This window comes from Leucopleurus acutus (genome assembly GCF_964270905.1).
Source record: "Leucopleurus acutus genome assembly, chromosome: 1".
In the NCBI taxonomy this organism is placed as follows: Eukaryota; Metazoa; Chordata; class Mammalia; order Artiodactyla; family Delphinidae; genus Leucopleurus; species Leucopleurus acutus.
In genome coordinates this window covers 85,144,786-85,168,981 of record NC_139142.1, presented here as the reverse complement: position 1 = coordinate 85,168,981, position 24,196 = coordinate 85,144,786, and the positions used below count along the sequence as shown (strand labels likewise).

General features: G+C 37.0%; 1 protein-coding gene across 2 annotated transcripts in view; it reads left to right on the top strand.

The window, feature by feature from the left end:
* The window catches only part of ZNF106 (zinc finger protein 106), a 55,511-nt gene continuing 31,315 nt past the window's right edge, over positions 1 to 24,196 (top strand). The window contains exons 1-4 of one of the 2 annotated variants that reach the window (XM_082845772.1): positions 1 to 281; positions 8,923 to 9,008; positions 12,834 to 12,895; positions 21,120 to 21,317. In XM_082845772.1, the coding sequence (XP_082701898.1) occupies positions 263 to 281; positions 8,923 to 9,008; positions 12,834 to 12,895; positions 21,120 to 21,317 (365 nt within the window). In that variant the 5' untranslated portion in view covers positions 1 to 262. The remainder of the gene's footprint in view (positions 282 to 8,922; positions 9,009 to 12,833; positions 12,896 to 21,119; positions 21,318 to 24,196) is intronic. The other variant, XM_082845773.1, reaches the window with a different exon arrangement.

The following is a 24,196-nucleotide window of genomic DNA, read 5'->3' as shown; positions in this document are numbered from 1 at the left end:
CCCCAATGTGTTATATACGGGGGAGTAATCATGGAGGCCAGAGTGAATAGAGAATATTTAAAATGCTGAAAGAAAAATCTGAGAACCCAGAATTCCAGATTCAGTAGAATAGCCTTAAAGAATGAAAGCAAAATAAAAATATTGTCACATAAAACCAAGATAATTTGTTTCCAGCAGATCTGCATTACAAGAAATGCTAAAGGAAGTTCTTCAGGCTGAAGGGAAATGAAACCAGATGGAAACCTGAATCTTTGTTAAGGGAATGAAGAGCAACAGAAATGGTAAATATCTGGATAAATAGAAACTGGTTTTTTTCTTTTAATTTCCTAATACTATGATTATTTTAAAAAAGCATCATCTTGTGGAGTTCATCATGTATTGTAGATATAAAACATATACCATAGATCATGGAATGGGAAGTGGGGGTAAATGAACCTGTATTGTTGCCAGGTTTCTACAGATTACGTGAAGTGGCATGTTACTAACACTGAATACAGTGTGAAAATGATAAGGATGCTCTATCCTAGAGCAACCACTGTGGAAAAAAAATGATGCAAAGAAGTATTGCTAAAAATCTAGCAGAAAAATTGAAGTGAATAATGCAAAAGAAGACAGAAACAGAGGTACAGCCAAACAAAAAAATAGGAGATTAAAAATAATAAAATGGTAGACATAATCCACCCATATCAATAATTTCATTTACTTTAGCGGAATAAACGTTGATTCAGTGCATAAAGACAGATTGACTAAAAGTAAATACCAAAAGATATACCTTTCAAACAGCATAAGAAGGCTGGAGTGGCTATATTCATATTAGATAAAGTAGATTTCAAGATAAAGTATATTGCCAGAATTAAGGCAGTTCTTTCGTAATAATAAGAGGGTCAGTTCATCAGGAAGACAGTCATAAATATGTATGTGCCTAATATCAGAGCTTCAAAATACATGAAACAAAAATGGATACAATTAAAGGAAGAAAGAGACAACAATCACAGTGATTTTAACAATTTTCTCAACAATTGATAGACATCTAAACAGGCAAAAAAATCAGTATAGATGATGATTTCCACCCAGCAACTACAGAATACATTTTGTTCCCCAAAGGTATGTATAGGCCAGATGCTTGTCTATAAATCAAGTCTTAATAAATTTAAAAGGGTTGAAATACTACAGAATATTTTCTTTGACCATAATGGGATTAAAGTAGAAGTCAAGATGTCAAACAGAACCCTGCAAATATTTGGAAATTCAGTGAAACTGGTAAATCGATGAGTCAAGGAAGAAATTGTAAGAGAAATCAGTAAATATTTTGAACTGGATGATGAAAATACAACATCTAAATCTGTGGGATAACTGTTATAGCCAAGAAGAACCTAAGGAGACATGATGATTAAACGTATGTGGGATCCTTGTTGAAATTCTGGAAGAGAAAAAGAATACTAGGTGAAAAAAGAGGAAACAAAGTATGGACTTAATAATAATATATCAATATTGATTTATTAATTGTGACAAATTATACTAATATGAGATGTGAATAATACAGGAAAAGGGGTGGGCTATATGGATACTCTCCTGTTTTTTGCAACTTTTCTGTAAATTTAAAACTATTATAGTTTATTTAAAAGCGCTAAAATATTTGTAGGACACAGCTAATGCAGTTCTTAGAGGGAAACTTATAACTTAAACACCTTTAGAAAAGTAAGGTTTAAAGATAATGAATGAGCTAAATAAAGTTCTACCTTAAGCTAGTAGATGAAGAGCAAGGTAAACCCAAAGTAGATAGAAGGGAAGAGATAATAAAGACAATAGAAGAAATCAGTGAAATAGAAAAAGACAACCAATAGACAAAATTACAAAGCCAGGGTTGGTTCATTGAAAAAAATCAACAATATTGATGAACCACTTGATGGACTGATAATGAAAAACAGAGATAACACAGATTAGTAGTATCAGAAATGAAAGGGATCACTACAGATCCTGTAGGATAATAAGGGGATATTATAAACAACTTTATGCCAACAAATTTGACACTATAAATGGACAGTTTCTTAAATGTCAATGTACTAAAAATGTCAGTGTGCTAAAATCTGAATAAGCCTATATTAAAGAAATAGAATTAATGAAAAAAAAAGAAGGGTTTCACTGATGAATTTTATCAAGTATTTAAAGAAGAAATAACATCAGTCTTACATAAACTTTCAGAAAATAGACAAAAGGGAAACACTCATTTCACGAGGCCAAAACCTGATAAAGGTATTACAGATTGAAAAGAAAATTACAGGGACTTCCCTGGTGGCTCAGTGGTTAAGAATCCACCTGCCAGTGCAGGGGACACGGGTTTGAGCCCTGGTCCGGGAAGATCCCACATGACTCAGAGTAGCTAAGCCCGTGCGCCACAATTACTGAGCCTGCGCTCTAGAGCCCGCGAGCCACAACTACTGAAGCCCGTATGCTTAGAGCTGGAGCTCTGCAACAAGAGAAGCCACCACAATGAGAAGAAGCCCGTGCACCGCAACAAAGAGTAGCCCCCGCTCGCTGCAACTAGAGAAAGCCCACACGTAGTAATGAAGACCCAACGCAGCCAAATAAAAATAACAAATTATAATAAAAAAAGAAAATTACAGAACAGTGTGTCTTATGAACATAGACCCAAGAAATTCTAGGCAAAATATTAACAAATCATAATACATCATGACTAAGTGACCAAAGATAGATGGATAGGTATCTGATAAAGCAAGTACTGTAGAGTAAAATGGTAACTATAGAATCAAGGTGGTGGGTATATGCGTATATGGTAAACTGGGTGTGGGATATTCACTATAAAATTCTTTAAATATTTCTGTGTTTGAAATTTTGCAAAATACAATATAGGGAGAAAAATCAAGGGAATATTATGATCAGGTTTGCATTTTAAAGAGATTACTTCTGCTGTTGTATAAGGAATTAGGAAAGTACAGTATTACCTGAGAGTAGTTTGAGAGGGGGTGCTGAGACCACTTAGGAGGATATTATACAGGTATACTTTTTAGGCTGATAATTCAAGGTGAGTTTGGGAAGTTTTTCAAGCTCTTGGAATACTGTACTTTTGAACAAGAGCTAATTTTGTCTAAGCATATTTTTTACTGTATTGCTGGGATTTGGGATACATCATTGCCACATGTACAGTATGCATGTGAGCTTTTGACTTTCGACATTTACAAGGATATGAGATTTTTGCAAATTCCAAAATTTGCAAATACCACTACTTTAGTAGCATATAAATTCCTTCTTAAAATCTAATAAAATATATGGTGACCTTTTCAGAGACTTAATGATTTTTTAAATACAGGAAAAGGCATTTAGAAAGCTGTTAACATAAATTAAAACTGCTAAAATAAATGCTTTACTGTAATACTGTGGTATGGTCACCCATGAACTTAAAAGATTCTATAAAAAGAAGAAATAGTGAAAATGATTGTTATTATAGTCATACTGGTATAAAGTGGATGAAGATTATTGAATGTACTGTTAGCAATAAGATGCACGGAGAACAGCAAAGCTTTTTGAGAAGAATAGTGAGCAGTTAGTAAGGCTCACTCAGCTTGCATTGATTGTAATTCATGTCATAGAATTTTACATTACTATGTGGATCTTTTTTTTTTTTTTTTCCTTGCGTTATGTGGGCTTCTCACTGTCGCGGCCTCCCCCGCTGCGGAGCACAGGCTCCGGACGCGCCGGCCCAGCGGCCACAGCCCATGGGCCCAGCCGCTCCGCGGCATGCGGGATCCTCCCGGACCGGGGCACGAACCCACGTCCCCCGCATCGGCAGGCGGACCCCCAACCACCGCGCCACCAGGGAAGCCTCACTATGTGGATCTTTGGGGTTGCTTGGAAATATATATAAATGATATGTTGAATACAGGAATGCCAACTTTTTCAACTGTTAAATAAATGCAACAAGCTACCCAGTTAAACTTTTAAAACAGTGTTTGTATAAGCTATCTTTGGGCTTATGACTTACTCTGTTATATGATGACAACTTTTGCTAGTATTTTTATTACCTTGTTAGAGTTGGCATTATCCCAGTTTCTTTCTCAGTTATTTTTCCCTCTAGGACATAATGCTTCCAAGTTCCAGAAGTGAGTAAAGTATTGGAACCTGACCATAGTTCTGATTCTGAGGTAAGGAATCAGATTGTGGTCTGCCCTGTCCATTTCCTTGCCTGGTAATGGGCAATATGAACAGCTTCATCTGTTGGATGCTTGACTTTTGATCCCTTTTCCTGAGTCACAGCCTTAACTTCCTGTCTTCGTTTTAGCCCTGTGCTTACTAATAAAGAATAAAGAGTGGTGTGTGTGTGTGTGTGCGCGCGCGCGTGTGTGTATACACATACATATATGATACTGGTGAGTGTTATGTTAGGGCAGATAATATAAAAAGTAGGAATGCTAGTGAGTAAAATGCTTATGAACTTATGCTCCATCAGAGATAGTGGATGGATGCAGGAAACCACCAATCACTTGCCTTGGGAAACAAGAGCCAGCCAGAATTTAGACCGGACAGGTACCCAGAATAAGCCTTTGAAAGTTGTGATTACAGGTTCATATGCCCCAAAATACTTCTTGACCTCTGTTGTCAGCTTACTAAAACTCCTTCCTTAGCTAGGAGCCTTGAAACTTTCTGGGGAGTCCCACTCAGCAAAGTGAGGACTTTTCAGAAGTGCCAGTCATATCTTTGTTCCATAACCTGGGCAACCTAGGGGTAGTGACAAAAACTTGTTGTATCACTGAACACTGTCTCTCTGTTGCCCTGTCTTGCTCACCAGAAATCCATTAGTTTTTTGTCAGGATTAAGGTGGACAAGTTACCTGTGGAATTCAGAAAAGGGATACTAATCTGAGTACCACTTCCCCCACCCCAACAAACCAATAATTATGCTTTTTTTTCTTCAGTGTTTTACAATATATTATCATATAGAGTCTCAATTGGTTTTAATTATGTCAGAGTTCAAATATCTTAAGTACTGTGTTTATTGTAACCAGTGTTATAGGTATATGAAAAGACAGATCCCTTCCTCATGGTAAGGTCAGTGAGACCAGACATACCTACCATCAAACAGCCTTCAAAGCATGGTGAAGTACAGAATGGGGTGTCTGGGGACTAATGCAATAGTTCTACTCTGCCCACACAACTGTATTTCTTTTTATTAGTAAGCTGTGTGGGTGATTCTGATGTACTGCTTGGATTTAGAACTTGTTCATTTATTGGGAGCAGGAGTCAAGGCAGGAAACATTAGTGAGTGTAACAGTTGGGTGAAGGGAGAAGAATACATATAAAGTCATGCAGGTTTATCACACTGAAGAGTAAATAACAATTGTTTTTCCTCTTTTTAAAAAACTTTTTTATTTTATTGAATTACAGTTGATTTACAACGTTACGTTAATTTCTACTGTACAGCGAGCATAAATAACAATTTAAAAATTGAAATCTGTCAGGACTTGGTGACTAAATATGAGAATCTGAAAGAAAAGAATCAGTAATATGGTTTTGCCTATGAGAATGATAATTGTATTAATAGGATAGTAATTAAGATATTGAGAAAAGGTACTTATTGTAGGATTTTTTAGACTTATGACTAAGAAATATCACAGATATTTCTCACAGTTATTTGGGGAAAATTTGAAAGATTTCATAATGGGTATATTTAAATGATATGGGGGAAAATGTAAGGTGGTTAAAGTGAGGACAGCAGTAGTTGAATTGACTTACTTGGCTTGTATAATGTAACCTCTCAAGCATTTTGAGGTTGCAAAGTTGGATGGTTTCTATTTCCTTGACTTCTAATCCTTGTTAAGACCTTTAAAGAAGGCTGTGAGCTAATTTCAGTATTTCAGAAAGCTTAATGGAAATTATATTTTTACCCAGTTTAAGGATGTACAAATTAAAGTTCTTTTGTCTTTAGATGTAATCATATCAACTCAGTATTTTTATTTTTTATTTATTTATTTTATTTATTTATTTATTTTTGTGGTACGCGGGCCTCTCACTGCCGTGGCCTCTCCCGTTGTGGAGCACAGGCTCCGGACGCGCAGGCTCAGCGGCCATGGCTCGCGGGCCCAGCCGCTCCGCGGCATGTGGGATCTTCTCGGACTGGGGCACAAACCCGCGTCCCCTGCATCGGCAGGCGGACTCTCAACCACTGCGCCACCAGGGAAGCCCTCAACTCAATATTTTTAAATACTAGGTCTTTCTTGATTAAATACTTTGCTAGCAGTTTACGCTTTCTATGAAAGTGAAAATTTTTACAGAAATGAAACTTAATATATGCAGATTAGAAACATGGAGCTCGTGAAAAGAAGAAATAAATAAAAAGAGGGAGTCTTTGGTTAAAAGGTTGGTAGAGAGTATTTTTATTATATGACTTTCTTTATCCATTTACTACGAGTTGATGGCTTTATTAAATAGAAACACAGTTGGTATTTTAGTACTTAGTTTTCAATTGAGTAAATATATAAAAACCCCACAGCAACTGCTGTTGCTTGTGCCAGGAAGTCTCACTTTTTCATTGCTTTCAAGTTTTTTGTTCCTGTTTTGCTTTAATGGGTAATCATTTGAAGCAGTATTAAAAACATTTCTGGATATATCATCTTTATCACTGATTTTGCAGCTCTTAGAACAATGCTTGCTGAATGAAATAACAAAATACTGCTTGCAAATAGTAATTAAAGTTAATGTTAAGAGATAAGGGTATTAAAAGAATAATTGTGCTTTGACACTTAGCACCACAGTGGTTTGTGTTAATTTTGAGATTTAGGATAGGTTAGTAATACTAGAAGCATAAATAATACTATACCTATCCATAAAGGTATATTTCTTTGTTTTATTAGCTAGTTAACATTCAGCTTTCTCAAATGGTCAAAATTTTACCCACAATCTTGTTTTGGTGCTTTGTAATTTGTTATTGAATAGAATTATTTCAGACATTTAGTAGTGGTATGGAGTGGGTTGCAATAGCAAGGAAACTGAGTGACAAGAGAGATAGAGAACCTTAGGCTTCTTTCTCATTGGTTTTTCCACCATGTTGTGTAAGGGTTAAAGATTAAATTAGGGCAGCCTATAACTTCATTACATCACAATTTTAAGTCCCGTAAGGAACAAGCCCAGGCAAGGAAGCAGATAAATCTATTAGAGTCTGGTGTGTGTGTGGAGGAAAAATAATTTTGCCTGGGGAGTGGAATTAAATTCTCAGGTAGGGCATCCTTGCAGGGATGCAGGAGGAAAGTATGGTAGTGCTAGAGGATTGTAGAATAGAGACCCTTCTGGTCTTAACCCAAACCTCAGTATTTATCCAGTTATCTCTGTCTTACATTTAATAACCTAAGATAGTTCTATTTGGAACAATTCAACAAATAATTATGGAGTGCCTACAGTATGCCAGACACTGTTCTCAGTGCTAGACCTATCCTAGTGAACAAAATATACAGAGTCTCTGTTCTTGTGAAGCTTAATTTTTAATTGGGGAAACAAAGAATAACAAATATATACTATGTTAGGTAGTAAAGGATGCTTGTTTCAGATATTTCTTGCTGTTTAACAAGCTGTCCCAGTATTTACTGGCTTAAAACAGCTATTTTGTTTCTTACAATTCTGTGGGTTGAAAAAGGCTCATTTGCATGGTTCTTTAACTGGTCCCACTTAGGATCCCTCATTGGCTGTTGTTTGGGTGCTCAGCTGGGGCCTCAGTTCTTTTCCCCTTGGCCTCTCCATGTGGCTGGGTTCTTAGAGGGAGTGTTCCAAGTGTGCAAAGGCAGAAGCTGCAAAGTTTTTAAGGCCCGGCCTCAGAAATTGCATTGTCACTTCCGTTGCATTTTATTGGTCAAAACAGGTCCCAGGGAGGGAAAATAGACTCTATACCTTTTGATGGGTGGTGGTGACAACATCACACTGCAAAAGAGCGCGTGGGGTGGGAGATAATGTTGTGGCCATCTGTGGAAACAATCTACCATAGTACTATTAAAAAGTAAAAAATTAAGCAGGTTATTAGTGGGATAGAAGAAACGGAGGGCAGGAAGTACAGTATTTTATAGGGGGTCAGGGAAGGCCTCCCTGATGAGGCAGCATGAGAGAGTGAGCCTGGAAACCCATAAATACATTTTTTTGTGTGTCTGAAGGATTTATTTAAATATTTTAAATGTCAGCATAACACAGAGAAAAGGCTCTTAAACCAGAAATAAGAGATGTGGGGTCAACTCTCTGCTGTGCCATAGGTACATCCTAAGGAAGAATATTCCAGGCAGAGAGAACAGGAAATACAGAAACCCTAAGGTGGGAGAATCCCTGGTGTGATCAAGGAATAGCAAGGAGGACAGTGTAACTTGAATGGAGCAATACAGGGAGAGTGATAGGGCGTGGAGTCAGAGAATGAGAGAGAAACAGATTTTGTAGCCTGTGACAAAGGACTTTGGACTTTCTGTGAGTGAGATGGGATTCTATTGGAAGATTCTGAGCAGAGGAGTTAAATGATCAGACTTAAATTTTAAAAGAATCCTGTTCTGAGAATCTTTGGTTGCTAATTTGAGAATAGACCATGAGAGGACAGACAAGAGTGGAAATAGGGAGTCAGGTCAGTAGGCTGGTGCCATGTGAGATGGTAGATATGCTAAGCAGTGAGGGGTGGTTGGATTTCAGATATACTTCAAGGTGGGACTGGCAGGATTTGCTGATGAGGGTGGATATGGGGTGAGAAAGAGGGATCAAGGATGACTCCCAAAGTTTTTGCCCTAGGTACCTGGAAACTTGGAATTTTCCTTTACCAAGATGGGAAGACTGGGGGAGCAGGGTGGAGGTGAGGGAGTTGCAGGATTTGTATTTTGGGCTGTGTTAAGATGAATCTAAAAAGACATCTGGGAAGAAAAGGTTACTAAATGTTACTTCCTCATTGCAGGTATGACGTTGAGTGCTTCAGATCTGGTCACTATGGCACGAGAACGAAAATGCATATTGTGCCACATTGTGTACAGCTCAAAAAAGGTAATAATAGAAGAGGGAGAATCTGAGGCTTTTATGACTGATCATTTTTTCAGAGACATCATGTGGAATTTATAGATGGGTAAAAACTTTTAACATCTTACTTATGCTTCTTTCCTAAACCTTAGTCTTATTTCACTGGTTTTTTTCTCATTACTGCCTCATAAAACCAGTAACTATATTATTAAACCTCTACCTGGAATTTGAGGATACTCAACAGTATGATAAAGAGATATTCAGTTAGTAACCAGTTATAGAGAAAAGACATTAAAATTCAGGTTGAGATTATAACAACTTTCTGATTAGCTAAGGTAACAGCATTGATACGTAGCGGAGTTCTCTTTCTGCATATTCTTGTGAAAAGTGCAGCACAGCAGCAATGGTACTAACTATATTCTTAGACGTCCACAAGGTGGGGATGTTGCTCAAAGAAAAACACATTTTTAAGAACTAAAGGAATTTACCTTTGCTTTATAGAAATTGGCTGCAGTTTGTCTCACATTTTGCTTTTCTTTTTTTTACTTCTTTATTCTTGCTTTCCAAGAGTGCTCCTAGCTTAAATACTGAGGAATTTTTTCTCCGTGTTTTTAAGATGTTCTTGATTGTCATTGGAAGTTCAGAGAACTGGGAAGATTATGAGTGAGGTTAGCCAGCGAAGTCTGAGTAAACCTTGAAAGACGTTTGGGTGTAAAATGGCTTAAAAGAAATGGAGAAGAGATATTTTACGTGAGAGAAAAATACATACAAAGGTATAGCAGTAGAATGGAGTATAACAGTTCTAGGAGTTGGTAAGAAGGCTTACCTGATTAGAACAGTTTCATCTTGGGAGTAGTGGGACCACAATTTAATTTGTAATTTAAGTGAAGATAGTTAATAAACAGTGTTGAGTGCTAGACTGAGGGGTTTGATTGTGATCCATCTAGTAGGCTGGGGTGAGGAATGTTTTTTTTCCTATTTAGGATTTCTGTTAGTGATGGAAAAATCAGCTGAGATTTTTAAATCATATTTAGTAATATACTTGCTGCCTTTTACAAAAGGCTCTTCCAATTTTAAAAATTTAGACCAGGGTTAACTCAAATTTTCAATAAGGCTAGTTTCAGATTAGAGGGAAATTGAGGAGGTATGAGATGGGTACTCAGAGGTGTGGTGTCAGATCTTCATGGAGTAGCAGGCCTATCTTGTTATATTCTCATAATTTTGCTACTTTAAGTCTTTTTGGCATTTCTTCTCTGGATTAAAACATGTTTCGTCTCTTCATACTTTTCCATGGGTCACAACAAAGTTAAATAAGGGCTGGGGTTATTTACTCCTGCCTTAGGGACAGCCAACTATAGGTTTTTAAGCAAGGGAATGGCGTGATTTAAGTGTTAAGATATGGGGTAAGAAATTAACGGAATGGGTTAACTGAAAGGGATAAACTCAGACACTTATTTTTAGATAGACTATGAACAACTTATGTTGATGTGCTTTCCTCTAGTTTCCCAAACTAGTATTACCTTGGTTTCTCCAAATACACTGTGAAGGAGAAAAGAATCTAGGGTGACTGTGTATTATATCCCTGAGTATCCTGATGCTTATTAACTTATGAAAATCTGAGAAGCCCTGGAATTAAAAAAATTAAAATTTTTTTCTGTTACTCAGTGTTTTCCAAATTTGTTCAACCCCAAATTCTTTTTTTCTCCCTTTTCCCCCCCTCCTTTTAACAACATAATACTGATGTAAGGGACTAAATAGAAGCTTGGTAACTCTGCAGGTATGCATTTGGAACTGTGCCTGTGGATCTTTCTCAGTTATTTTGAAAAGTCAGTTGTCTCATTATTTGCATTCATTACTTATAGAAGGATGGAAGAGGATTTCACATTGTAAATTTAGAGACAGATTATTGAAGTATTTTAAACAATCAAAAGTCACATTAAGGGAATTCCCTCACGGTCCAGTGGTTAGGACTCTGTGCTTCCCCTGCAGGGGGCACGACTTCGATCTCTGGTCAGGGAACTAAGATCCCACAAGCCATGTGGGGAAAAAAAAAAAAATCACATTAAAACTAGTTTTGAATGATAACATTTTTTATAACTGAAATAGAATACAGAATTGGTTTTTACATCAGAGAGAGTAACCTATTTCAATGAATACTCCCTTTGTTAGGAATAGTTTCATTGCAAGAAACAGTCCCGCTTAAATTTAGCTCAAGAAAAGGAGATTTGGCATATGTTAAATCTAATCCAAGGAAAAACTGAGCAACAGGAAACAAAAACTGAACAACAGGAAGCATAGAGATTTGAGCAGGTGTTGTATATTGTCCATGGATTTTTTCATTCTGTATCCTGTCACTAACTCAACTTAGTTTTCCGCTCTATAAATGTTCATTCTGGTTAATGGCCAATCAGTTGTATCTAGAAGGGGTCACATGTAAAACTATCCCTTCCGGATGAAGCATTTGTAGAGATAGGAAGGAAATGGTGGTCATCTTCAGTAAAATTGCCATTTAAAGGAAGTGTTTTGAATCATAACACTGTGTATCACACTGTGTGTAGATAACTTAAAGAAGAGGTTGTTGTACTCATTTTGACAAATGAATTGTATATAATAAAAAAATCTCAATGCACTAGATGTTTGCAACATGACATGGTGTTTGAAATGTTGACTTTGTTGTCGGATCTGCCAGAGTTTGAGTCCTAGTTTCACCACTTGATAATCTGTGACTCTGAGAGGGCAAGACTAAATATTTTCACACTTATCCCTTCAATGCCTAGGTACTTGGCACCTAAGAAGCACTTGATAAATATTTGGTGAATAAACAAATTAGCTTCTCTACACCCTTGTGTCCTTACGATGTTAATAATCCTCCCTTAGCAGTGTTTTGTGGTTCAAATGAGAAAATGTTTGAGGCATTTAGCACAGGGCACAGTTAATAGTAATACTCAACAATTGTAGTAACCCTTTTATCATATTGGTAAACAGCCATTCTCTGTTATGGCATACTGGCTATATATACTTTGTGTGACAGAGAGACAGACATTTGCAACTTTGAGTTTTTTGAGGGGTGTGTGCGTGTGTGTCACGCTTACACTTATAAGTGGAAGCTCTTTCCACAGATTTTATTTCCTTCCCACCAAGGGTGGGAGGGAGGGAGGGGAGAATCTAGTATATTTTCAAACTTTTCATTGGAACCAAACAAATCAATTGGTGTGGGGAAGGGAGTGGGCAGTGAAGGTGAAGCCATGATTGAACTGCCGTGTTCAAGGCATTTTTTGACCTACCATAGGAAAATTCTGTTATACCTGTAACTTCTGTGTAGAATTGATGTATCCATCTGTTCATTCAACAAATATTAGTAACTGTATGTTACTTGGCCCTGACCAAGATATGGGTAAGAGTTGTAACTAACTCTTGAGAAACTCTCAGTTGAGTGGGGAAAGAGAGTATGGTGAAAAGTAGCAAAGTAGTTGAGAAGTTATGTGATTTCAGGCCGTTTTTTAAATTTTTAATAAACTTAAGTAAATTCCTTATATTGGGATATAATTTAACATATTTGTTTATTATTTACTCTTTTGCCTCCTAAATACAATATACTTTCAAACCTTTTTGAAAAGCCACTTAAATAGGTCTTTCTTAACTATTGCTTTATTTAAAAATGAAATATGTCAAAAAACAAGCTAAAGAGTTACTTAATAAGGAACTGATTCCAATATTGAATTGAGAATGGTAACCGCAAACATGACTTTGATACAAGGAGCTTGAGCCCCAATTGTTGATTGAACAGGACAGAGGAATTTTCTTCCCCAAAGCAATCCCCCTTAGTTTAACCTGCTTTCTTTAATTTTGAAGGAGATGGACGAACACATGCGGAGCATGTTGCATCACAGGGAACTTGAGAACCTGAAGGGCAGGTATGGGACGGCTGTCTTCCATAAACTTCTGGATGTGGGGGGATCTGAGGGCTGATGGTGCTTGTCAGCTTATTTTATAGTAATCCTTCATAAATGAATGTTGTCTTATGGCATAGAACTATCTTTTGGAATTAATAACAAGTACAATAGATTTTTTTTGGCCTTCAAAAGGGATAAATCTTTGTGCATCTCAAATGTGTAGAATTCACAGCAACTCTAGCAAATAGATTACAACAAAGGTGGGTGGGGATGAGCTAGTTCTCTCATTAGTAAGCTTTCTTATTCCTACACAGCAGCCTTGCAACTAGGACATTTCATATTATTGCCTCAGCAGTGTTCAAATTATTGCAGGCCATAAACCTTTACTGTTGCTGGAATAGTCTGAAAAGTCCAAAGTCTTCTAAATAGCACTGAATCTCATTAGTGTAAATAAAATAGATGTATAAACCCTGAGTATCTAAGAATGCTATTTTGTGAATTAAAGCTTGAGATGTTTAAGGAAAGAAAATCTAACAAATAAGTACCTTTAAGACATTAAATGTAGCATGTATGTATATCCTGTGTCTTTTTTTCCAACTAAGTTTCCTCTTTTGATGTTTTGGACATGTGTGAATTTGAAGTTTGGAGACAGTATGGAACAGAGAAACTTTGGGAAACAGAAATATGCATTATACCTTAGTCCATGAGTAATGGTTACAGTAGGTCCCCTACATATGAACCTTCAAGTTGTGAACTTTCACAGATGGGAATGTGTGTTCCCATGTCCAATTACGTAAGTTAGTTCATGTGTCTAGCATACATTGTCATGTGCGTGCATCCTCTGCAAGTGGTTGTGCTTTTGTGTGCTTTACTGTAAAGTACTATAGAGAGTACAGTAGTACAGTATTTTTATTTCAAGTCCAGGATGTACAGAAGCAAGCTTAAAAGCAGCAGTGAGGTAGCTGGTACTGCTAAGAAGCGCCAAGCGATAACGACGGAAACAAAGTGAAATTGAGAGAGTGGAGCAAGGCGAAAAGATGATAGATGTCTCTTGTTCTTATAACATGAATTGTTCAACCATCAGCATGATTCTAAAGAAGAAGGACGAAGGCTTCCCTGGTGGCGCAGTGGTTGAGAGTCCCCCTGCCGATGCAGGGGACGTGGGTTCGTGCCCTGGCCCGGGAGGATCCCACATGCCGCGGTGCGGCTGGGTCCGTGAGCCATGGCCGCTGAGCCTGCGCGTCCAGAGCCTGTGCTCCGCAACGGGAGAGGCCACAGCAGTGAGAGGCCCGTGTACCGCAAAAAAAAAAAAAAAAAAAAAAAAGAAGGATGAGATCATGGAACAGCAAAGTCTGCTGGGCCAGTGATGCCGACAGTAATACTGAAGAAGTGTGGAAAAGTGATGGAGGAGATGGAGAAGCTTCTCAATGTGTGGATGTAGGATCAGCATCAGCGTTGAGTCCCACTCAGCCTAATGTTGATTCAAGAGAAAGCTAAAAGCCTTTATGAAGACTTGAAGAAGAAATGCGGCAAAGAATCAGAGGGCGTGTCTTTCAATGCTAACCATGGCTGGTTTCATCGGTTCAAGGCTAGAGCCAACCTTTACAATGTAAAAGTAAGTGGTGAGGCAGCGAGTGCAGATACAGTAGCTGCCTGGGAATTTCCTGCAATGCTTCGAGAAATTATTGATGAAGGCACGTATTTACCCAAGTAGGTTTTTAATGTGGTTGAGACAGGACTGTACTGGAAGAAGATGCCAGACCAAAGTTATATCAATAAGGAGGAAAAGTGGTTGCCAGGCTATAAAGCAGCAAAGCATAGGCTAACTCTGTTGTTTGGTGGCAATGCTTCTGGTGATATGAAGCTGAAGCCTCTCTTAGGTTATCATTCAGGGAACCCAAGAGCCCTTAAAAACATAGCCAAGGGCTCTCTTCCTGTTGTGTGGAAGAGTAACCCCAAAGCCTGGGTTACACAGGCCATTTTCCAGCACTGGTTTTTCCACCACTTTATCCCAGAGGTAGAGACATACTGCTTGGAGAAGGACGTCCCATTCAACATTCTTTTGCTGCTTGACAATGCTCCAGGCCACCCCCATTCATGGACAACTTTCATCCCGAAGTCAAAGTAGTGCATCTGCCACTGAATATATGTCGCTCATCCAACCTACAGACCAGGGAGTTGTAGCAACTTTCAAGAAATATTATTTATGTCACACTTTTCGTCAGGCGGTAAAGGTGAGTGACGAATCAGAAGCAACCTTGTGACAATTTTGGAAGGACTATAACATCTGCAAGGCCATAAAAAACATTGACTTTGCTTGGCATGAGGTTATGGCTGTCACCATGAATGGGGTTTGGAAGAACCTTTGCCTGCAGTTTGTTCACGATTTTCGTGGATTTGAGAAGGTGGATGAGTCCAAAGAGGTCTTCAGCAACTAGTGACCCTCAGCAAGAAGCTGGAGTTTGATCTGCAAGAGGACAACTTCATTGAACTCTGCTGTGCAACAAGAGGAGCTGACTAATGAAGACCTGGTGGAATTGGAGGCCCAGAGAAAGGACGAAGAGAGACAAGAGGACGAAGAAGTAACTGAAGAACCGAAGAGATTCATGACGCAGGAAATATCAAGGGGATTTTCTTTATTTGAGGAGGCACTGTTAGTTTTTGAGGCACAGGACCTGAACGTAGAATGGTACATGAAGGCTGCAGCGGCCGTTAGAATGCAATCCAGTGCTACTGTGTTATCTATGACAAGAAAAAAAGAGCTACTACTCAGACATCACTGGATTGTTTTTTCAATATGGTAAATAGAATTGAATCCAGCAAGGAACCAGAACCTGTGCCATCAACGTCAGGTGTGACGATCAAATAATTAAGGTAATCCACATATAGGGAATCAGAGGTTGACGGTATTTCATAGTTTCCAATGATAATGAGTTAAAGATCATATATTTTCAAGGTATTATAAGGGCTCTCCACATTAAATCTGAGTGAACGCAAGTTGCAGCTTGCCCTCCATCTCATATTGCTGACGATCCTTCAGCTCTGCCATCTCCCTCCTCCTCTCCCTCCTCCAGTTAGTAACTCTTCTTGCCTGTTCACTTGATGCCAGCCCCTGTATGCCAGCTGGTGTACTGTACTACTGTACTTTTCAAGGTACTATACTGTAAGGTTAAAAATGTTTTCATTATTTTTTGTGTTTTTTATGTATTATTATTTCTGAAAAGTATTATAAACCTATTACAAGTACAGTACTATATAGCTGATTGTATTAGTTGGGTATCTAGGCTAACTTTGTTGGACTTACGAACAAATTGGACTTATGAATGCACTCTCGGAACGGAACTTGTTCGTATGTAGGGGACTTACTGTGCAAGATTTGATCAAGATGCCAACCTAAGTCATTTGGAATTATTTGTGTTTTAAGTAATATAGTTTTAGGTTGTGTGGGCAAATTAATATGTTATTAAACTTTCAGCATCTGTTTAGCATATTAGTGGAATTTTTCCATGGTCTCAGTCTTTTACTGTGTGAAGGTTAGGTCTTAGCAGCAGTATAAAAGAGGTGTTCACTCAGATTTAATGTGGAGAGCCCTTATAATACCTTGAGTGTATATGATCTTTAACTCATTATCATTGGAACCTATGAAATACAGTCAACCTTTGATTCCCTATATGTGGATTATTTGATCCCATTTCCAACATACTTCTTTCTGGAATTCACCTTTTTCTGGGCTTCTTAGTGACCTGTACTGTATTATAAAATCAAACAAAACAAATGAGGTTAGTAAATCTAGTCATTAGGAGAGAAGCTCATTTTGTTCTAAGACTAATGCCTTATTTTATTCAAAGATCACTAATTAGCTAATTAAAACATTAAAGAAACAAATTTTGATAACTAAGATTCATGTTCATAGTCAGTGCAGAATCATAAAAAGTAAAAAACGTAGAGGTCCTTTCACTCTCTCCCCCCCTTCCTACTCCCCTCTTAGAGGAAAGTCAACAGTTTAGTGTATATCCTATCCAAACCTCTTTTCTGTGTGTATACATAGATTTATATTTATATATACACACATTTTGTTTTGTCTTGCTACCATAACTGAACCACATGCCATATATGTATTGTTCTGTAATTTGTTTCTCCTTTCCTCCCACTCATCAACTTAATTGTGCCATGGAGATTTTGTCTACTGTTTTTAGTTATTTGGAGCATAATCAGATAGGTAAGGAATAAGCATTGGAAGCCTCTGAATTGACAATAGTAATGTCAGTGTTAACACCCAAACTCATTTTATTTAGAGGAGAGCACTTTGGTACTTAATTTACTCATATTTTAGATATAGTGCTATAAGGTTTGGTATGGTTTCCTGGCCAGTACAAATTATAAGGGAGAAGGCAAGAAGGTAGCAAGGAAAAACAGCTGGCAAAACTATAAAAAACGACACAGTCTTAAAAATCATTTACTGACTTGGAACATTTATTGCCATGACAGTCATCACTAGTTTGTACCAAAGGGACAAATAGTTATCAGTCATTATGTTTTTTCTTCCTATCAGTTTGTGATTATTTCCTCTGGATTCCATGTTTAACTACTGGCTTTCTGATATTAAGTATCACTATAATTTTTGGTTGTGATCTGGTTAAGAAATGTAAAGAGCATTTTTTTTAGGTTTTGAATGCAGGCTTGATTGAGAAGTGAGTAACTTATTTAGTTCACGATTGTAGACATCTGGAACATTTCCCTGTTTTTTCCTGATGTACTTGTTCAGATGTATGGCCTGTAAGTAGTTTCTACAGATAGATGCTATTAAAAGGGCACAAACCTTAATTTATCAACCAGCTGTTGTGGTATAGTTAGAGCAAGCTTAATAAAGAGGAGATTATGGATAGAATATCTGAAGGCTTTGCCTTTCACACATGAGAGGAAATTGTGTGGTAACAGGATGAAGCTAATTTGGGCCCTCTGTTAAAACGCTCTGAGGAAAATTATTGCCTTTATTAGTCAGGAAGTAAACCAGTACTTTTTAACCAACAATTATTTATATATTTATACAAAGTAGTATTTTAACTGGTTATTGATAAAAAATTGGAAAATAGCATCATTCAAATATTATTTAATTTGCCGTTAGCTTTAAAGAACATGTGGTTTCCCAAACACCCTATTTGGGAGCCTGAATGCATATTGTAATATGCTTGACTCCAGACACAGACACATTTGAATTTTCACAAGATGTGGTTGACCTATCCTGCTCTTTCCCAGTATAAATGTAGATTCTCTCTTTTCTCTTTTTGAAGTTTCTTGTAAAGCTTATCTTTAAAAAAAACAAAACAAAAAACTAGATTTCATTTATAAGAAAAATGTTAGGGATTTCTGTGTTTTGATAAATCTGTTTTTAGTGTTAACTTTTATGTTGCACTTATTGCTATACCCTTCTGGGTAGGATCTCGAGGTATTTTTCTATCAAGTAACTTCGGAATTATGGTTAATACTCTTTCTTGCAATGAAAGCAAAAATGTTTAAAAAATCTGTGTTTGAGCGTTTGATACATGTCCAACATATACTTGTGCTTTGGAAATTGCAAAATATGTGGGTTTATGATTATGGATATTTATTTTTAACAGTTACTGTCTACTTTATACTACATTCCTTAATATTTTAAAAAGTCAGTGTCGTCTTCCAATTATGTCTTTTAAAGAGGGATTTTGATGGTTTGGACATATGAAAAATTCTCTGTGGGAATTCCCTGGTGGTCCAGTGGTTAGGACTCCGTGCTTCCACTGCAGGGGCCACAGGTTCTGTCCCTGGTCGGGGAACTGAGATCCCACATGCCAAGCGGCACAGCCAAAAAAGAAAAAGAAAAAAATTCTCTGCATTTTGGAACTAAGGATAAAATCAGGGATTTTATTCAAGAATACCTTTTAGAATGATGTCCCTGGTACTGCAATATATGGTTTAGCGTTCTATAAACTTTGAGGTAGAAAAGTGGACTAAAAACATTTTCCACAGTTGTAGAGAGTTTAAAGCCCAAAAGATTTTCTAACCAGAAAATTCAGTTGATTTGAGTTGTTATTATAGTGTAAATTATGTATGCCAAGTTTGTTACAGTCTTCAGATTCTTCTGATGCTGCCCATTGGGGATAGATTTCTATTTATATATACATTTTTAAAAATTTATTTATTTATTTTTGGCTCTGTTGGGTCTTCGTTTCTGTGCGTGGGCTTTCTCTAGTTGTGGTGAGTGGGGGTCACTCTTCATCGCGGTGCGTGGGCCTCTCACTGTCGCGGCCTCTCCTGTTGTGGAGCACAAGCTCCAGACGCGCAGACTCAGTAGTTGTGGCTCACGGGCCTAGTTGCTCCGCGGCATGTGGGATCTTCCCAGACCAGGGCTCGAACCCGTGTCCCCTGCATTGGCAGGCAGATTCAACCACTGTGCCGCCAGGGAAGCCCTATATATACATTTTAAACTTCATTCTGTGTTGCTGTGAGAAAAGGCTTGCTTTCTGTTACAAGTTAACATTCACTTTGAATGAACTACCTTAATTTTAATTGCTTGAGAGAAAAGTGTGGATATCCCAGGTAAACTGAAGAAAGTTGAGGATTATTTTTCTTTAACTATATAATTGTAGTAAAATACAGTTGAAAACTCTCAGCGAAAATAATGTATTTAAGTTCATGGAGGATTAGAATGAATTAAACTATCGATATTCAGGGTAATTCAAGGAATCTGGTCAGAACTCATTAAAATGAATCTTAATGTCAAAGACTATATTGCCTCCAGAGCATTTGAGGTACAAAGTCAAGAAAAAAGATGGAAACTTATGAAGTTTCTCCGTTTTTCTGAGGTGTTTTTCATGATTCGTACAAAGTGAAAAACTGTTTTGTTTACTTACTGGGCATTGTTTGTTTATAATTTGTCGCCATTAACCATATACTTCGCTTGTTTCCTGGAATTAGTAGTTGCTCAGTAAGTTTTTTGTTTTTAATGAATATTCAGATGATCTGTAACAGAAACTATCTTCTAGTAAATGAGGTGCTTAATTTTGAGGGTCTCTTCTGGCTAACTGATGTGAATTCTGCCCGTGTCTTGTTGGATGTATGTGAGGGGAAGATGAGGCAGTGTTGTGTATGTATTTCTTGTGTCTGTCTGTCTTATCAAAGACAGCATGTCTTTGTATGTGTGTTTTTATAGAATGGCATAGAAGTGCAAAAATATCACTAGTATTAACCTAAGACAAGTGATAGAGTTAAGCCAATTTGGATTATTGAGTGGATATTACTGTCCATTTATTACACATGTGCCCATGGTGTTCAGGTGTTTTTCATCAATGACTGCATAGATTGCTGAACCAATCAAGGGACTCAGGAAGCTAAAAAAGCAGTTAAATTATTCATCTACTACAGCTCTGGACATTGATTCAAGACTTTGGCTTCTTAAACTGGCCAAGTATGAGATATACCATTAAGTGTGTAAAGTGAAAGAAGAAAACGCCTGCCCAATTATCTTTCTTAACCGAGAACCTGATTATACTTCTCTCTAAATGGTATTCTTTTCTGAAACCTGAGGAAAACCATTTGCCTAGCACAGCTGTTAACTTCCTACAACTGAAATGCTTTCCATTCCCTTTAAAATAAGCCCTTCTGAAGCAGAATGTAGATCACATGTATCATCCGACCAAAAAAGTTTGCTGAGACTACTAGTATCATTTGCCCTGGGGTCCGGAATCTTCACATTCCAGGCAGAGCTCCAGCTGCTCCGATTTAGTTACCAGGTTGTGATTGGCTACACCGCCTACCCTTTTCTCCACCCCTTAATTTTCACTGGGAGAAAGCTTTTGAGCCAGAGATTAAATGTAAGAGCTGTCGCCAGGCTTTCTGAGTGCAGCTGGCACCATGGGTGTGCTCTGGAGCAACTTCTGTTTGCTCTGAGCCCCCCGCCCTGCCTCCCCTTTCACCACGTTTCCTCTGGCAAGGTTTTAAGTACAGCAATTCAAGAAGATTTCTCCTCCTAAACTGTATTATTCTGAAGTGTATTGCCTCTTGATTGCTGGAAAAGAATCTTTAATTCATTTCAAAAGTAACTTATGAACAAACTTATTAAAAGTGATGAAAGGAGCACTGAAATTGATTAGAACTAATTTTTCACTGTGCCAAAGTGTGCAGTGTTTTTCAGAGGAAACTATAACAGATCTTGTGAGTGTGCCATGCCAGTGGGGAGAATTGAATGTCCCTCATCTGCCTCTTTCCCTAGGGACAGTAGTCATGAGTGCCGAGTGTGCGGGGTCACAGAAGTGGGTCTTTCTGCGTATGCAAAGCACATTTCTGGCCAATTGCACAAAGATAATGTTGATGCCCAGGAAAGAGAAGATGATGGAAAGGAAGAAGAAGAGGAAGATTATTTTGACAAGGAACTCGTTCAGTTAATAAAACAAAGGAAAGAACAAAGTCGGTAAGTAATAATTTTGATATTCTAAAAAGCCTATCTGAAACAGAATGTAGTAGAGAATACATTTTCCATTTACATTCTTTTCAGCCTATAGCATTCAGACTTATCTTTTCTTAAAATTAAATTTTGTTTTTTTATTGAAGTATAGTTGATTTACAAAGTTGTGCCACAGATTTATTTATCTTAATTATAAAGTTTACCTTGAAGTTCCTGTCTTATTTATAAAAGGCAATGGAATGCTTTCTTGAACTACTGTATTAACTCCTTAAAAAAAAACCCCAAAACTCAGTATTGACCCTACCTAAAAGCTAGGCTATGTATCTGAATTTTACCATGTTGATAACTATGTTTAGAACTGTTTTTATTAGTTCCAAATTGTTTTGGATACCAATAAATTCTTATTTGGTATCCAGATTTTCTAGTGGAAAGGAATTAGTGAATAAGCTTCATTTGAATATGTTATATGGCATTTCTTATTTCATCCCTTAGGAAAAAATTGTTTTGCCTAATGTGAATTAACATGGTGCTTCTACCAAATTTGATTTATCCCTTTATTATTAATTTCTTCAGTAAATATTTATTGAATAAATCTATATTCAGTTGGACACTGTCAGGATCATTTCAGCAATAGGAGTTTTATAGCTTGTACTACATAATTTCATACCTACATCTATAATTCAGGTATTAGCGTTTTGTATTTTAACATTACTGATTTCTGGTCTGAAGAGTTTAATTAATGAAGCAGAAAATTTCAGATATGAGTAAAAGAGATATAGAACCAGTTATGAGGTGGGGTAATTTTTTAAGTCCTAGAACATGATAAAAAACATTTCAAATTATAAAAATTTTAAAGATCCTTCTTGAATACTAGTTATCCCTGGTCTGTATTTCATTTTCAGTTAGAGGTTTAAATATAAAAAAGAAGCAGTTTTTTATTCTATATGCTAAAAGTTTTTTGAACAAGTCCTTGAAGGAGACTTTCTTAGTTTTAAAATGTCCGTAGCAACATGGTTCTTAAATTGTTTAGTTGCTTATCCTTCAAATGACATTCTCACTACTTTCAGTATAGCTGTAGTTTACTCTTGTTTTAGGGTGTTGGAGCCTCTAGGAGACTAACTTCTATTTTTGTTCTTACACTCTTGTGCCACTATTAGCTTATCTGTGTAAATGATTAAACATTAAGTCAGAGGGTAAAAGAGCTTCTCAGTAAATTAGACATTCATGTTGTAGATACTATTCTTTGATCATTTTTATATGCCTCTTTGGTGACCTATTTATAAAGTCATGTACTTATTTCTTCATGAGGTTTTTTTCTTTTTTCCTTCATGAGTTTTTTAGTTTATATTGTTCTTTCTGGGCTGTGGGTTTAGCTGCATGCTGTTGTCCCCCTGACCTAGCCAATTCATGATGATCTAGGAATTTTACTTTGTGACTGACTTAAATTGCCCAATTCTCCTCATTTCTGGATGATAATTAGTAGAGCCAAGTCAGTGATCTCCTTGGATGTCATAAGTTTCATACTGCCTAGAAACAAAAAAACAATTTGGTTAATGGTGGTATAAAAATCTTCCAAGTATCTGTAGTAACACTTGTCACTTGGGGACTTAGGGTCTCCTGTTTAGAAATAGTTGTAATTCATAATGTAAGTGGATGTTTGAACTTTTAGGTAAATTAACTTTTAATTCCGTCTTGTGAAAAAGGAGGAAATTCCAATTTGTGTCCAAAATCTTATAGACATTCGAAGCTTTTAAAGCCAGTTAAAGTCAATACTGAGTTTAAAATTAAGGAGGGAACCCAACTGCCAGAACTTTGAGATTTTTATTCTATCAAGGTCTAGTGGTTAAGAATGTGGGCTCTAAACAGACTTGTGGTTGCTAATGGGGAGGGGAGACGGGGGGAGGGATGGACTGGGAGTTTGGGATTAGCAGATGCAAACTATTATATATAGAATGGATAAACAAGGTCGTACTGTATAGCGCAGGGAACTATATTCAGTATCCTGTGATAAACCATAATGGAAAAGAATATGAAAGAGAATGTATATATATATTTGTATATATATACATATATATGTATAACTGAATCACTTTGCTGTATAGTAGAAATTAACACAGAATTGTAAATCAACTACACTTCAATTTTAAAAAAAAGAGCTCTAGAGTCAGACACCAAGGTTCAGATCTCTGCCGTAACACTAACTGCTATCTTGCTCTAGGCAAGTTACTTAACCTCTCTAATCCTCAGTTTCCTTATCTAAAAAGTAGGAATAATGCTACTTGCTGCAGAGTTGTGAAAATTAAATGAGATAATCTGTGTAAAGTGATTAGCACTAAATGCCTTATGATAAGTAGGTACTCAATACATTTTAATTAGTATTATTCAATTTTTTGAGCACATACCACATGCTAAGCACTGAGCCAGGCATACTATAGGCGCTTTTTAGAGAAAAATGGTTTTACGCCTATTCCTGTGATGTTTGCTTAAATTTATTCACGTTTCTGTGAGCTCCTTGTCTAACATGAATAGTTGAAACAGCTGTAGCTTCTTTATAAAAACCGCTAGCTCATGGAGCTCCTTATAGCACTTACTGTGGGTGCTACTTGTTATGTGCTATACTACTCCTGTTTGTGACCCTGCTTATTTCCTTAGCTATCTGTTATAAGCCCTTCAGGAAGAGGAACTATACATAAAAGTTTTCTTTTACCACTAACAGTCACTGAATGTGTACTTAATAATAAAGTGTTTATTAATGAAAGTGATTATGCATAGTAAAATCTTACTATTTAAAATAGGTTAAGAAACTGGGTTTTCAGAAAGAACCAACTATTGAAGAAATCATGGTATTAAGAGCAGGTGAATTTAAATTGTATTAACTATGATAA